At 41.4% G+C, this 13149-nt stretch overlaps 1 protein-coding gene across 13 annotated transcripts in view; it reads left to right on the top strand.

Moving 5' to 3' along the window:
* LOC139465037 (5'-AMP-activated protein kinase subunit gamma-1-like) overlaps window positions 1-10027 on the top strand; it is a 391629-nt gene extending 381602 nt beyond the window's left edge. For all 13 annotated transcript variants that reach the window (XM_071246715.1, XM_071246718.1, XM_071246712.1 and 10 more), the window contains 6 exons: window positions 2783-2863; window positions 4761-4883; window positions 5254-5325; window positions 5933-6007; window positions 7162-7255; window positions 7758-10027. In XM_071246715.1, coding sequence (XP_071102816.1) covers window positions 2783-2863; window positions 4761-4883; window positions 5254-5325; window positions 5933-6007; window positions 7162-7255; window positions 7758-7783 — 471 coding nt within the window. In that variant the 3' untranslated portion in view covers window positions 7784-10027. The remainder of the gene's footprint in view (window positions 1-2782; window positions 2864-4760; window positions 4884-5253; window positions 5326-5932; window positions 6008-7161; window positions 7256-7757) is intronic.
* Window positions 10028-13149: the final 3122 nt, after the last annotated feature.

Here is a 13149-nt window from a genome sequence, read left to right as displayed (position 1 = left end):
AAAACAATTTTTTTTAGAAAGTAATAAAAGAAATACGCAGTGCAATCCAAAAGTACCATGTACAGGATAGTTTTTAATAATAATATTCACGAAAAAAAATATTTTCTAAAAATGCAAATTAATTTATTAATTTATCCAAAGGTCGTAACCCTGAACACGTGGTGGGTATTTGGAAGGAATTTTTGCGATGACGCCGTGAATGAGGCCGTGTGTATTACATTGTTGAATTCAACTGCCCAGGAAGATTGTTGAGGCATTGAAATTTTGACAGATGTTCGTCATGAATGGAGAGAAAAATGTATCTGAGAGAAACATTGTTGCTTTGAGCCTCGAGACAAAACATGTGTTAATGCCGAAGTAGCCAGCGACCTGAATGTAAGCTTGATGAAAATAATGTTAAAACCCATTTTCACATGACAGAATTAATGTGAACTAATATTTATCTGAACATCGTTTCGAAGTCTGTGAGGCTGTCCGTATTTTATTATTTATATCTCCATTCCGACGTGAAATAATATGTCTTCGTGTCTCAATTTTGCTGACGCTGTGGAAAATTGCGCACTGATCTAATAAAAGAAATACTACTAGATTTACCATTGCACCGTCATAAAAGAACCAGGTTAACTTTATCTTTGTTCCGTTGTTTATTAAAAATTCGTTTCCGAAGCAAAGCGAATCGATCTACATCATAACTTAATTCATAGTACCAAGTGTTAAACACTTTTTTTAAATGTCATAAAATAACTTACACAATTATTGAAAGAGATTTTTTTATAAGTAATATATTTTATTTCGTCCGCCCGCTCTCTGGTTAGTTTAGGCTTGAGGAGAGAAACACATACAAACAATATGGATGGCCTTATGCAAATGACACTTGGCATGCCAATCAACAGGGATGTGGGTCACTGGGACCCGCCAAGTTTCACGGATCGAGTTACTTCAGCATAAGGGCTTCATCGGACAAGTGTGACTTTGCCAAAATACATTGCTAGATCTACTTGGCAATGAAAGAATGTCACGGAAACGACAAAAAACTACTTTTATCACTTGAAAATATGTTTGACCATTACCAGGGTTTTCTACACGATCGTTGTCATCCAGATTCCAGATGAGGCAAGATGAACACAACGAAGAAAAACATTGTTGAAATCACCGATTGCCGTATATATTGTGAGAAATGCTATTTATAAACTGCAGATATACCGTACATCACAGGATAACGATTGGTGCCCCAACACATATTATGTTTCTTGTTCATTTACACTGCTCATATGCATCACGACAAACGTATTTCGTTCTCGTCCAGAGATCTATAGAAATATAATTTGTGTGTTGGACTGTGTTGGATAAATCGTGGATATTCCACTGTATCATTTTATGAAGATGTGAAGACGACATGGCAGGTAGGTTTTGAAACCAAAGACGTACGCGTTTGTTGAAAAGTCTTGGAATCGTTTGGTAGATATTTATATTACCATTAAAACTTACATCCTTGTTGTCAAACGACCCACGTGGGTGGGTGTTTACATGACGTCACCCGTTTACGCATTAACCAATGAAATCTATGTGTTATCATGACGTCATATTGACCTGTCAGATCACTTGTATAAGCTCCGCCCACTAGAGTGCGGTAGTTACTACCGCAGATGGGGCTTTAACTCCACACAGAAATTTGTTCGCAAATAATGTTTCCCTTCATAATTGATTGACAAACGATGGAAAGGCAGGATTGATTTTTCTTAGACGTTATCTCCCCTGTATCCATGACTACGAAATGGAGGCGACTGACCATCCCGAGTAATATTTACTTTAGATTGTAGAAAGCAGGACATGCTTGTACAATCAGTGCTGAACACTTAAGCTCCCAAGATGCCGCGATACGTATCGCGAAATAGATACCTGTATTAGAATATATTTTACTACAAAAAAAATACTGTGACCATGGATTTTGATTTGTCCTGATAATGATTCTGTGTTCGTACCATACCCATGATTAACGTAATCATGATGACATCACGCTATTGTTGTTGCAGTTGAGTCTCAGCTAGAATTCACCAACCATTCAGAACAAAATGTAAATAAGTAAAACTGATACAACTCTAGGTCATTCTGCAAAATTATTGAGAAATTATGTATCAACAAAAATATGCTTTAAGTCCGAGAAATCACTCAAATCAGTTGTTTCTGGAAGAAGAATCAACAGATTGAACCCATGAAGATCCATGTTAGAATTTGTCTGATAGAACTTTGGAACCTTGGCCTCGTTCGTCAAAAGGATCTTAGTGATGTAATAATCATGAGTCCCATACTATAACATAGAATTGATTTCAAACATTGCTTTGTGGAACAGGGTACAGATTTTATATGCCCCAATTGCCCTCTTAGAGACAGTCACCGTGGATAGAGCGTCTGCATGGAGAGCAGAAGGTTGACAGTACAATCTCCAGCTGTGTCATGCCAAAAGACAAGATGGTACTTGTTGTTACCTGTCTGGCGCTTGGCATTAAGGGTCTAAAACAAGGACTGGTCAGTATGCTGTGTCTCAGTGGGGTCTCAGTGTCTCAGTGGGGTTAAACTGCGGCATGGTATCTCAGTGGGCTGGCACTATAAAGTCAGCACTGGTTCGGACTAGTACAAACAACACTCACACTCACACTCACACGCACACGCACATGTGCATGCATGTCACTATATAAGAGCCATAATCATGAACGTGATGTTAAACCCTATTTCACCTTACCTATTGGCCTCTTCATCATGCCTGCCGCTGTGATTGTTTCAGATTCAAGATCTACCCAAACCCTGCTTCATGTTGAAGACCATTCGGGAGCTGGGTATAGGAACCTATGACAATGTCATCACGGTAAGTGGATTGGATGGCCTGTAACATACCCTGTATTGACTCAGTATAGGGATGGGAGAAATTAGTGCATTAGCTCATTACTGGGCTCTGCCTGCATTCAAGGGGAGGTAACTCGGTCATATTGGAATTCTTACGCTCAGAAAGAAAAAGAAGTGTCATGCTTTTGTGTAGAAATCCTCTTTGTAGACACCTGGTACAGAATTGGTTTTGAAAACCAGTTTCATTGTTTTATAAAAATTGAAAATAATTGTTAGGCATTGCTTTTTTTATGTATTGTCTGTTAATATATAACAGAAAGATTTGTGAGTGTATCCCTGTCTCTGTGTGTGTCCGAGACACAGTGTATTCCCTGTCTGTCTCTCCATGTCCGAGACACAGTTTATTCCCTGTCTGTCTCTGTGTGTCAGAGGCACAATGTATTCCCTGTCTGTCTCTGTGTGTGTCCGAGACACAGTGTATTCCCTGTCTGTCTCTGTGTGTCCGAGACACAGTGTATTCCCTGTCTGTCTCTCCGTGTCCGAGACACAGTGTATTCCCTGTCTGTCTCTGTGTGTCCGAGACACAGTGTATTCCCTGTCTGTCTCTCTGTGATCGAGACACAGTGTATTCCCTGTCTGTCTCTGTGTGTCCGAGACACAGTGTATTCCCTGTCTGTCTCTCCATGTCCGAGACACAGTGTATTCCCTGTCTGTCTCTGTGTGTGTCCGAGACACAGTGTATTCCCTGTCTGTCTCTGTGTGTCTGAGACACAGTGTATTCCCTGTCTGTCTCTGTGTGTGTCCGAGACACAGTGTATTCCCTGTCTGTCTCTGTGTGTCCGAGACACAGTGTATTCCCTGTCTGTCTCTCCGTGTCCGAGACACAGTTTATTCCCTGTCTGTCTCTGTGTGTCCGAGACACAGTGTATTCCCTGTCTGTCTCTCCGTGTCCAAGACACAGTGTATTCCCTGTCTGTCTCTGTGTGTCCGAGACACAGTCTATTCCCAGTCTGTCTCTCCGTGTCCGAGACACAGTTTATTCCCTGTCTGTCTGTGTGTGTCCGAGACACAGTGTATTCCCTGTCTGTCTCTCCGTGTCCAAGACACAGTGTATTCCCTGTCTGTCTCTGTGTGTCCGAGACACAATGTATTCCCTGTCTGTCTCTGTGTGTCTGAGACACAGTGTATTCCCTGTCTGTCTCTGTGTGTGTCCGAGACACAGTGTATTCCCTGTCTGTCTCTGTGTGTCCGAGACACAGTGTATTCCCCGTCTGTCTCTGTGTGTGTCCGAGACACAGTGTATTCCCTGTCTGTCTCTGTGTGTGTCCGAGACACAGTGTATTCCCTGTCTGTCTCTCCGTGTCCGAGACACAGTGTATTCCCTGTCTGTCTCCCCGTGTCCGAGACACAGTGTATTCCATGTCTGTCTCTGTGTGTGTCCGAGACACAGTGTATTCCCTGTCTGTCTCTGTGTGTCCGAGACACAGTGTATTCCCTGTCTGTCTCTGTGTGTCCGAGACACAGTGTATTCCCTGTCTGTCTCTGTGTGTGTCCGAGACACAGTGTATTCCCTGTCTGTCTCTGTGTGTCCGAGACACAGTGTATTCCCAGTCTGTCTGTCTCTGTGTGTCCGAGACACAGTGTATTCCCTGTCTGTCTCTCTGTGTCCGAACCCTTGAAGATCCGGGTAAGAATAGGTCTTCAGCAACCCATGCTTGTCGTAAGAGCCGACTAACAGGATCGGGTAGTCAAGCTCGCTGACTTGGTTTATGCATGTCATCCTATCCCAATTACAGAGTTATTTACAGACCGCCGTCATATAGCTGGAATATTGCTGAATGCGGTGTTAGACAACAAACAAAACTCTGTATGTACGAAATACAGTATATTAAACTCTGTGTGTCCCCGTGTGTTTGCAGACGTCCCAGGACACACCGCTGATCAAGGCTCTCAACATGTTCATGGATTACCGAATATCTGCCTTGCCCGTCGTGGATGACCAGCACAAGGTTGTCGACATATACGCCAAGTTTGATGTCATTGTGAGTTTCACAAGCTAGCTTCCACCATTTTGGGGCAGCATATATTCTAGTGTAAACCAATTTTAAGTTTATTTCAGTTCTTAATCTATAATCTTCAAATGATAACCCAATGAAAGGATAATGTTGTATTGATTTGTAATAGGTAATGGTAGACACAGGAAAGAAGGCAACACACATAGCTGTAGGTGGATGTGAGGCGGGTGTTTGGCAGTGAGGCTGTCGGAGATGGAAATCTAATAATTAATGTATAATAGACTAAATTGTTTTGTAAGTTTCTCACAAAGGACTGATTGTTGAGTCTCTAACTGGGATTGTCTTACTCATTGGTTTGAGAAATGCATTTTTTTATTTTCATCATTTTGTTCTTCAGAACCTGGCTGCCGAGAAGACCTACAACAACCTTGATGTGACCATAGCCCAGGCTCTGCAGCATAGGTGTGATGTAAGTATGGCCTTGACCTTCAGTGGTGGAGTGCATGTTGTTTTAAGCCAGCAATATTCCAGCTACCTTATTAGCCGTAAAGGCACTCCGGGTGCTTTGAAAATTGACAAAGAGGTGTATTAAACCATACACAAATTAAATTTGTTGTCAGTGATTGGGCAGTAGTGAAGAAACTTAGTTCAAATAATTCTTACGAAACTTCAACCTCTATTACATATCTGCCATAAATCCTGTATTTTGGATGATCCGGGGTAGAATAGGTCTTCAGCAACCCATGCATGCCGTAAAAGGCGACTAACCAGATCGGGTGGTCAGGCTCTCTGAGTTGGTTGATGCATGTCATTGATCCCAATTGCGTGGATCGATGCTCATGATATCAATCACTGGATTGTCTGGTCCAGACTCGATTATTTACAGACCACCGTCATATAGCTGGAATATTGCTGAGTGCGTTGTTAAACAACAAACCAACCAACCAATCAATCATACTAACTAAATTAACTGTCAATTACACACAATAAGAAACTTAGTTCAAATGTTGGTCAACTGACAAATCTTAGTAAATGTCAATGTGATAGATTTGTGATATGATTGTTGGTTGTTCCAGGGGTTTGAAGGGGTAGCGAAGTGTATGGAGACCGACACGCTGGGTCAGGTGATGGACACGATCGTCAAGGCAGAGGTGAGAGCAGATGTAGTACCTGTAGTTCACTTGAACAAAGCGATCTAAGCGCAAAGACTATCTTAATCCCATACTTTAAATAGACTTACTAAGATGAATTTGTGCAGGTGGGCTTAGGACGATTGCCAAATGACCACAGCACTTATGAGCTTTGAAGAATTACATATTATGTGCCCCAAATGAATACATTTCAACGTTAAATGGAGACAGTCCACATTGTTAAGTCCAAAACGCTGGAAGTGCCAGTGAAATGAGACATTGTGAGTGTAATCATTAACCAGTGAGACCGCCTCCGTGGTCTTGTGGTAGAGTGTCCGTCCTGAGAGAGGAAGGTCCGCGGTTCGATCCCCGGCCGCATTATACGAAAAGACGTTCAAAGATTGTACTTGTTGTTACCCTGTCTGGCGCTCGGCATTAAAGGGCTAAAACAAGGACTGGTCGGCTCAGAGTCTGTATACTGTGTCTGAGTGGGGTATTCATGTTAAACTGTGGCATGGTACCTCAGTGTGCTAGCACTATAAATCGGCATCAGTCCGGACTAGTACATGCAGCCACACAAACACACACACGTACATGCACGACGCTATATAAGTGCAATAATCTTGGACGCAACGTTAAACCCAATTTCACCTCACCATTAACCAGTGGTGGTCCCAGGGTCAGTCAGGTTTGTTGCTATGGTAATGGAATGTAGGGACCCTCTTAAATTTCAGTTTTTAACGTTGTCATTTTCAAGGACCCCATAAAGTACAGGCACAATTTTGAACTTGCTTGCCTGTTCAAGTGATATACATCATATATTTGTGTTAGCAGACAAGAGTGGTGTATAAATGATATGACAGACTTGATACATTGCTAGTTCTTCCCATTTGACTGAGCCTAGACTCTCTTGTTTTATTATCCAAAGTCTATACTGAGAAAATGTAGAAGAATTTTTTAATATAAAGTGGAGACATCAGCTCACATGATCTATTGTTGGAAGAGTTGATTCAATAACAATCCAAACAATCGAACACAATTGAAGTGAAGTGAAATGAAATTATGACACTTGGTGGAATTAAGTAGGATTTTTATCAATATCAATGCCCTTATTGGTAGTATAACAGGCTGATGCATGTTGTATTTTGTCATTGACCTTGTGGATGCTGTTGCAGGTACATCGGCTGGTGGTTGTTGATGCAGAGGATCATGTCGTTGGCATCGTGTCTCTCTCCGATCTTCTTACATTCATAGTTCTCAAACCAATGGGTGAGTTTTGTATGTGAGTGGTTAAGGGGAGATAATGCATATATATTGAAAGAAGCTTGCAGGATGGCGTGATGAACTGTGAAAAAAGTGAATAGTATTCTCCCCATGGAGCTGAGAATACAGTTTGAATGTACAATGATTTAGGTAAAAGAAAGTAGTTGGGTTTTAAGCAACTTTTCAGCCAAGTTATGTGTTGGTTGTTTATGCTGCACTGAATTGTTTCTGCTATATGTCTGGTCCAGACAAACTGCCGAGGTAAGATGACACACAATCAACCAAGTCATCGAGTCTGCCCACCTGATCCATCATGTTGCTTGTTACAAGCATAGGTTGTTAGGGAACTATTCTAACCTGAAACCTCCATTAAATCTCCGTTGTAGTGAGGGGGTGTGGGATCCATATCGAGGCTAACCACAAGGCTACCCGTTTGCAGTCACCCCAGTCTCGTTAATAATATAATGTGGTTATATCATCATCATCATATTCTCCATGATCATTTCAGGTGTTGAACCCTCCAAGAAGTCTTGATATGCAAATACTCAGGGATCTTACTGTGATGATTGTCAACACAAGAAGCTAAGCTGGACTCGGCCGACATAGAAGTTACACTGAACACCAGAGACGCGAACAGCTGTCACATGGAGGAAGCTGATCGAGTTGTGATATTACACATATCCTCAGCAGGCTGCTTTGTCAAATGGCTGTGTCGCGAGTGTATTTTTGGAACATCTAAGGATAAGTTGGCCGAGTGGGACCGAACTGATTATTATTATTATATCTGCTGTAGACCTACAGGTACTGTTCGATCCTTCAAGGCAGCCAGAGCTTTCACAACCCATCTTAGTCTAGAATCAGGATGGGGACACGTTATCTAGGGAGCACTGTACCAAGAATATAAGACCAAGCTTGAAAAATTGTTTCTTGAGTAAATTGTAAGTTCTTGCTTACAGTAGTTTGTGAAAGGTGTTGAACTGAAAGAGATGACTGCTGTTTATGTTTGGGGAAAATGAAAGATGTGTCTTCGTTGCTGCCTCCCAGTTTGAGGACTGTGGTCCGGAATCAGAACCTCCAGTTATGACACTGTCTTAAACCAAAAGCAGGTAGCGAGATTTGTGATCTGAAGGAATGAAAGACGTGACCTTTTTATATTATCAATTTTGATATTAAACTTTAGACTTTTTTTATCGCTGAAAAGATAGATATCAGAAGTTTGCTTGGAATTCATGCTAGGGTTGTGAAATTAATTCAAGCTCATTTTGGCTCCAAGTCATTATCAAGGATCTCTTGAATTTGATTGTGAATTGTTATAGGAAACAAATCATGTAGCTCATCTTTGTTTTGTTGACTCTATATTGTTGGGATGGAAATTTTAGCATGATTGGTTGTATTGTTTGTGATAACATGTCCTACATACCTATGCAAGTACATTGATTATATTCATGGAATAATCAAAACATTGATTAAGAGGTGTTGATATTATGGTGACTCAATGTCAGGGCTTGGTTCAGGGCATTATGGACCTGAGAGAGGTCGCCTGAGGTGGTAGTAGTCATGATATGTGTCAAATGGGATCCAAGAAATGTTTACGTAACCTTTGGAAAATTGTTACGAAGTGAGCTTGCGATATATGTACGTCTCAGTGATAAGTACTTCAGTGGGGTCAGCTGGGTGTTCGTAAGTGTCTATCCTAGGGGAAGAATCATGCTAAAGTTTTCCAGTGACAACTCATCTATTGTGGTTGTGTTGAAGATTGTGTGGCCAGGGTTAGCTGGTACTGTGTACCCAGTGCAAGTCAGTTTGACATGCCATGATATAACTGTTTAAACCCAAATCACTTGTCGATATATGCGTAGATATTGATGTGGGCGAAGATACTTATCAAACCTTGCCGTTTGAGTTCATTTGAAACCAGTTTGATTTGTCCATTGAAAGAAGGACTGGTTCTGACTTGACCTGGATTAAGTTCTTGATTTCAATGGTAATGTGCCACACAATCAACATGATACTTTTTTTCTTAGCATCATCCAAGATTCTGTATTATTTCTCTTCCATGTCTGACACGTGTTCAAGAAGTTATCTCCCCTGGTTAATCTAAATTTCGCTCATTTCTGATTTTGGTTCATAAACTTTGTAAAATATGTGCAAACTAAGACTAGGTTTATCTAGATGTTATGTTTGAGTTAGCAGACCATGTGGGATTTGAATGACTTGAATTGAAAGTGCTAGGACAACCAATTGTCCCCCTTGGGAGTGTTGAGGCCTGTTTTCTGCTAATAAAACAGTAGTGAGGTTTGAGACTGGCCACATGACTGTAGAGTGTGTACAAACTGTTGTGTATATATTGAGTATGTCCAGAGCTAACTGATGCTACATGTGTGTACAGTAACTGCTTTTACATATATAACACGGATTCTACTCCGAGGGTGTCCTTGATTTTAGTGTATTATATCTCATTTTATTATGATAATATTCTGGACCCATTCGCAATTATTGCTATGTTTGGAGTCTGGCTCAAATGATGCCCTAAAAATAACCATCTTTCATGATTTTGATTGGTTGATGATTTCAGGGTATGTGTCATAATAGAATAGAGAAATGATATGCTGGAAAATGAAGGATGCTGGAGACTCGCCAACAGGAATGCAACACACACATCTCATAAACATGGGGACAAGTTTGTGCTGTGTTGGTCCATGTAGTTGTACAGATCAGAGGATAGACAATATTATGTTGACAGTTTACCAGGTTGTCAATAAATAAATTAATTCTGTACACTGTCTCATGTTGTCTTTGTCAAATTGTCTGTGTGGTGATTCGGGCATGTCCTTGATGGAACCAGCTGCCTATTGCTGCGGAAGATGTTGTGATGACCATTGAGGAGCAAAAGAAATGATTGATTCTTTCACATGTTTTATTTTCATTTTAAAATACGAGGGCCATTCAATATATAACCAGCCTAAGCTATTTATCAGATCTTAACGGTTGCATGCTTGTCACGTGCTGTGCACCAATGTATGTCACGTGCATAGACAAAGTTTCACTGAGGAAATTGTATTTGAATTCACACACGTGATCTATAAAGATGGCAAGGGTAGATTCTGCCAAATTTTCGTCAAAGGTTGAACACAGGGCTGTTATTAGGTACCTCTACTTAAAAGGGAAACCAGGAAAGGAGATACATGATGAATTGTCAGATGTTTATGGTGACAGTGCACCTTCGTATGCACAGGTCAAATTCTGGGTTGCAGAATTTAAGAGGGAAGTGTCCATACCATTTTGCATGATCGTCTGGGTATGAGGAAGATGTCTGCCCGATGGGTCCCGAAATGTCAGAGTGATGATCAGAAGGCTGTACGTGCGTCAATGTGTCGGGCACTTTTGACGCAATGCAGTCGGGATGCAGACAACTTTATGGAGAGAATTGTTACTGGTGATGAAACCTGGGTACACCACTATGACCCAGAAACCAAAGAACAGAGTAAGCAGTGGACTGGCTTTGCTTCACCCCGTCCCAAAAAGTTTAAGACTCAACCATCGGCTGGCAAAGTCATCAAAGCTGGTAAACAACCATCTTTTGGGATACCAAAGGGGTCTTGCTCATTGACTACTTGTCACGTGGCCAGACTATTACTGGAGAGTACTACTCCGATCTCTTGGACCGTTTGCAGACTGCTATTCTTGCCAAACGTCGTGGAAAGATCACAAAAGGTGTGCTGCTCCAACATGATAATGCCACAGTGCACACCTGTCGACATGCGGTTGCTGCAGTGAAGTGGAACGAGTTCAAAGTATTGCCTCATCTACCTTACTCACCAGACCTGGCACCAAGCAACTACTTTCTCTTCCCAAACTGGAAGAAAGAACTTACGACAGCAGTGGAGGGATGGTTACACGAACGACCCCCTGGTTTCTATCACAACGGGCTTTTAGCTCTCACACATCGCTGGACAAAGTGAATAGACCTCAATGGTGGTTATGTGGAAAAAGAAGAAGTGAGGAGCAGTAGCAAATAGGTTAGGCTGGTTATATATTGAATGGCCCTCGTACCTTTAGTTAGCGATGTTATATTATACAGATGAACTGTCCTGGCACTAAAAGAATACTTCTATATATCGTTATATTTATAAATATAATTTGATTTTAACAAACTTAAATATTTTTCACATAATACAAAACTGCTGATGGGTGTCTTAGACATCTTTGAAGATCAGTACAGTTGCAAAATTTCAAACCTGGTCGGGGGCAACTTCAATCTCATTGAACCGATATATTTAATATACAAAATTACCCACCCACAGATTTCTTTTTACAAACTGCTGCAGGACTGAGTGATGACGTAATCTGATTAAACAAAAGTTCTTTCAATTACTTTCCTTTTGCCCCTCAGTTTATGAGCGTGCAGCAGAAGACTTACTCATGTAGCTCAGGTACCAGTTTTAGCAGAGGACTTATTGGCTCGATCAAGTTTGAGCTTGCAGCAGTAGACTAACACAAGTAGCTCTGACTGTTAATTTGAGCAGAGAACTTATTGGCTCATCATCGTTATCCCCTGATCTAATTTTGACAAAAGTGCCACTGATATTTCCTCTGCAGATGTTACACAGTGTTCCTCCAGATGGGACCACCTCCCCGTGGTCTAGTGGTAGAGTGTCCCCCCCCAGAGAGCGGAAGATCCAGGGTTCGATCTGCCGCTGCTTCATACCAAAAGGCGTTAAAAGATGGTACTTTTTGTAAGCCCTGCCTTGATTAGTCTGGACTAGTACAAGCAGCCACAAGCACACACAAGTGCAATAATCTTGGGCCTGACGATAAACCCCATTTCACCTCACCACCTCCAGATGGTCACGTGGACTTGGTTATATGATACACAGAGATCACACAGAATTACCAACCATTGTTTAACGCCAATATGACAGTGGCCTATCAAGTCTGAACCCTGCATGGGGAGTAAATAACTGTTGACATGGAGCAGTTACAAAACGTCATTAGATGATTAATTTCAGTGTCAATATGACTATGTCACTTTCAAAAAAAAAAAAATGTAGCACCTCAGAAAAACGCAATTTTTAAAAATAACATTGAAATATACTACTCAAAAGAAGTTAAAGAACACCTGGTCTTGACAGATTTACTATACAAATTCGATGATCTTTAACTTATTTAAAGTATATTACTCATAGTTTGCTAACGACCACCGCTTTAAAAATCAAATTGTGTGCATCTGTTGAAGTAGCCAAAGACAGTATTGCGTGAAGACATGTTTAATGAACAAAAGTCTGTGCCACTCGATGCCATCAAACAACATGGGAATAATAATTGGTCAGATCACTCATCAGAATGAAAGTATCTGACCAAAGCTGAAACAAAAAAATCACGAAAACAAATTCATTATCCCCAAACAAACTCAGTAAGGCAAGGGTTGAGGTCTGGTGACCAGGCTGGCCTCTCCGTGCTGTCAATGGTCTCTTGCCCTAAGATGGCATCAACGACCCTGGCATGATGAGGTCATGCGTTATTGTGCATGAGGATTAAGTCCAGTCTGAAAGCACAAACATTGGGTCTCACGTACACATCCAGAATGTCATCCTTGTCATCAAGTCTCAAAGTATCACATGGAGATCGGTTCTTTCAACTTTACTGCTCCCACCCCAAATCATGATTGAGCCCCCTCCATGTTGGAACGCTCCTTATATCTTTGTCCCTGTCTACACCTCACTCTGGCATGGCGATCTGTGTAGTCTAGATAGTTCCTCCATTCATCCGTGAAAAGTACTGGAGCACAGTCCTCGTCTGTCCAAATGATGTGATCTTCAGCCCAGTCCTCGTCTGTCCAAATGACGTGATCTTCAGCCCAGTCCTCGTCAGTCCAAATGACGTGATCTTCAGCCCAGTCC

This window comes from Haliotis cracherodii, unplaced genomic scaffold (assembly GCF_022045235.1).
Source record: "Haliotis cracherodii isolate W230 unplaced genomic scaffold, xgHalCrac1.p SCAF_17, whole genome shotgun sequence".
Taxonomy (NCBI): domain Eukaryota; kingdom Metazoa; phylum Mollusca; class Gastropoda; order Lepetellida; family Haliotidae; genus Haliotis; species Haliotis cracherodii.
This window is presented reverse-complemented; position numbering and strand designations above follow the sequence as displayed.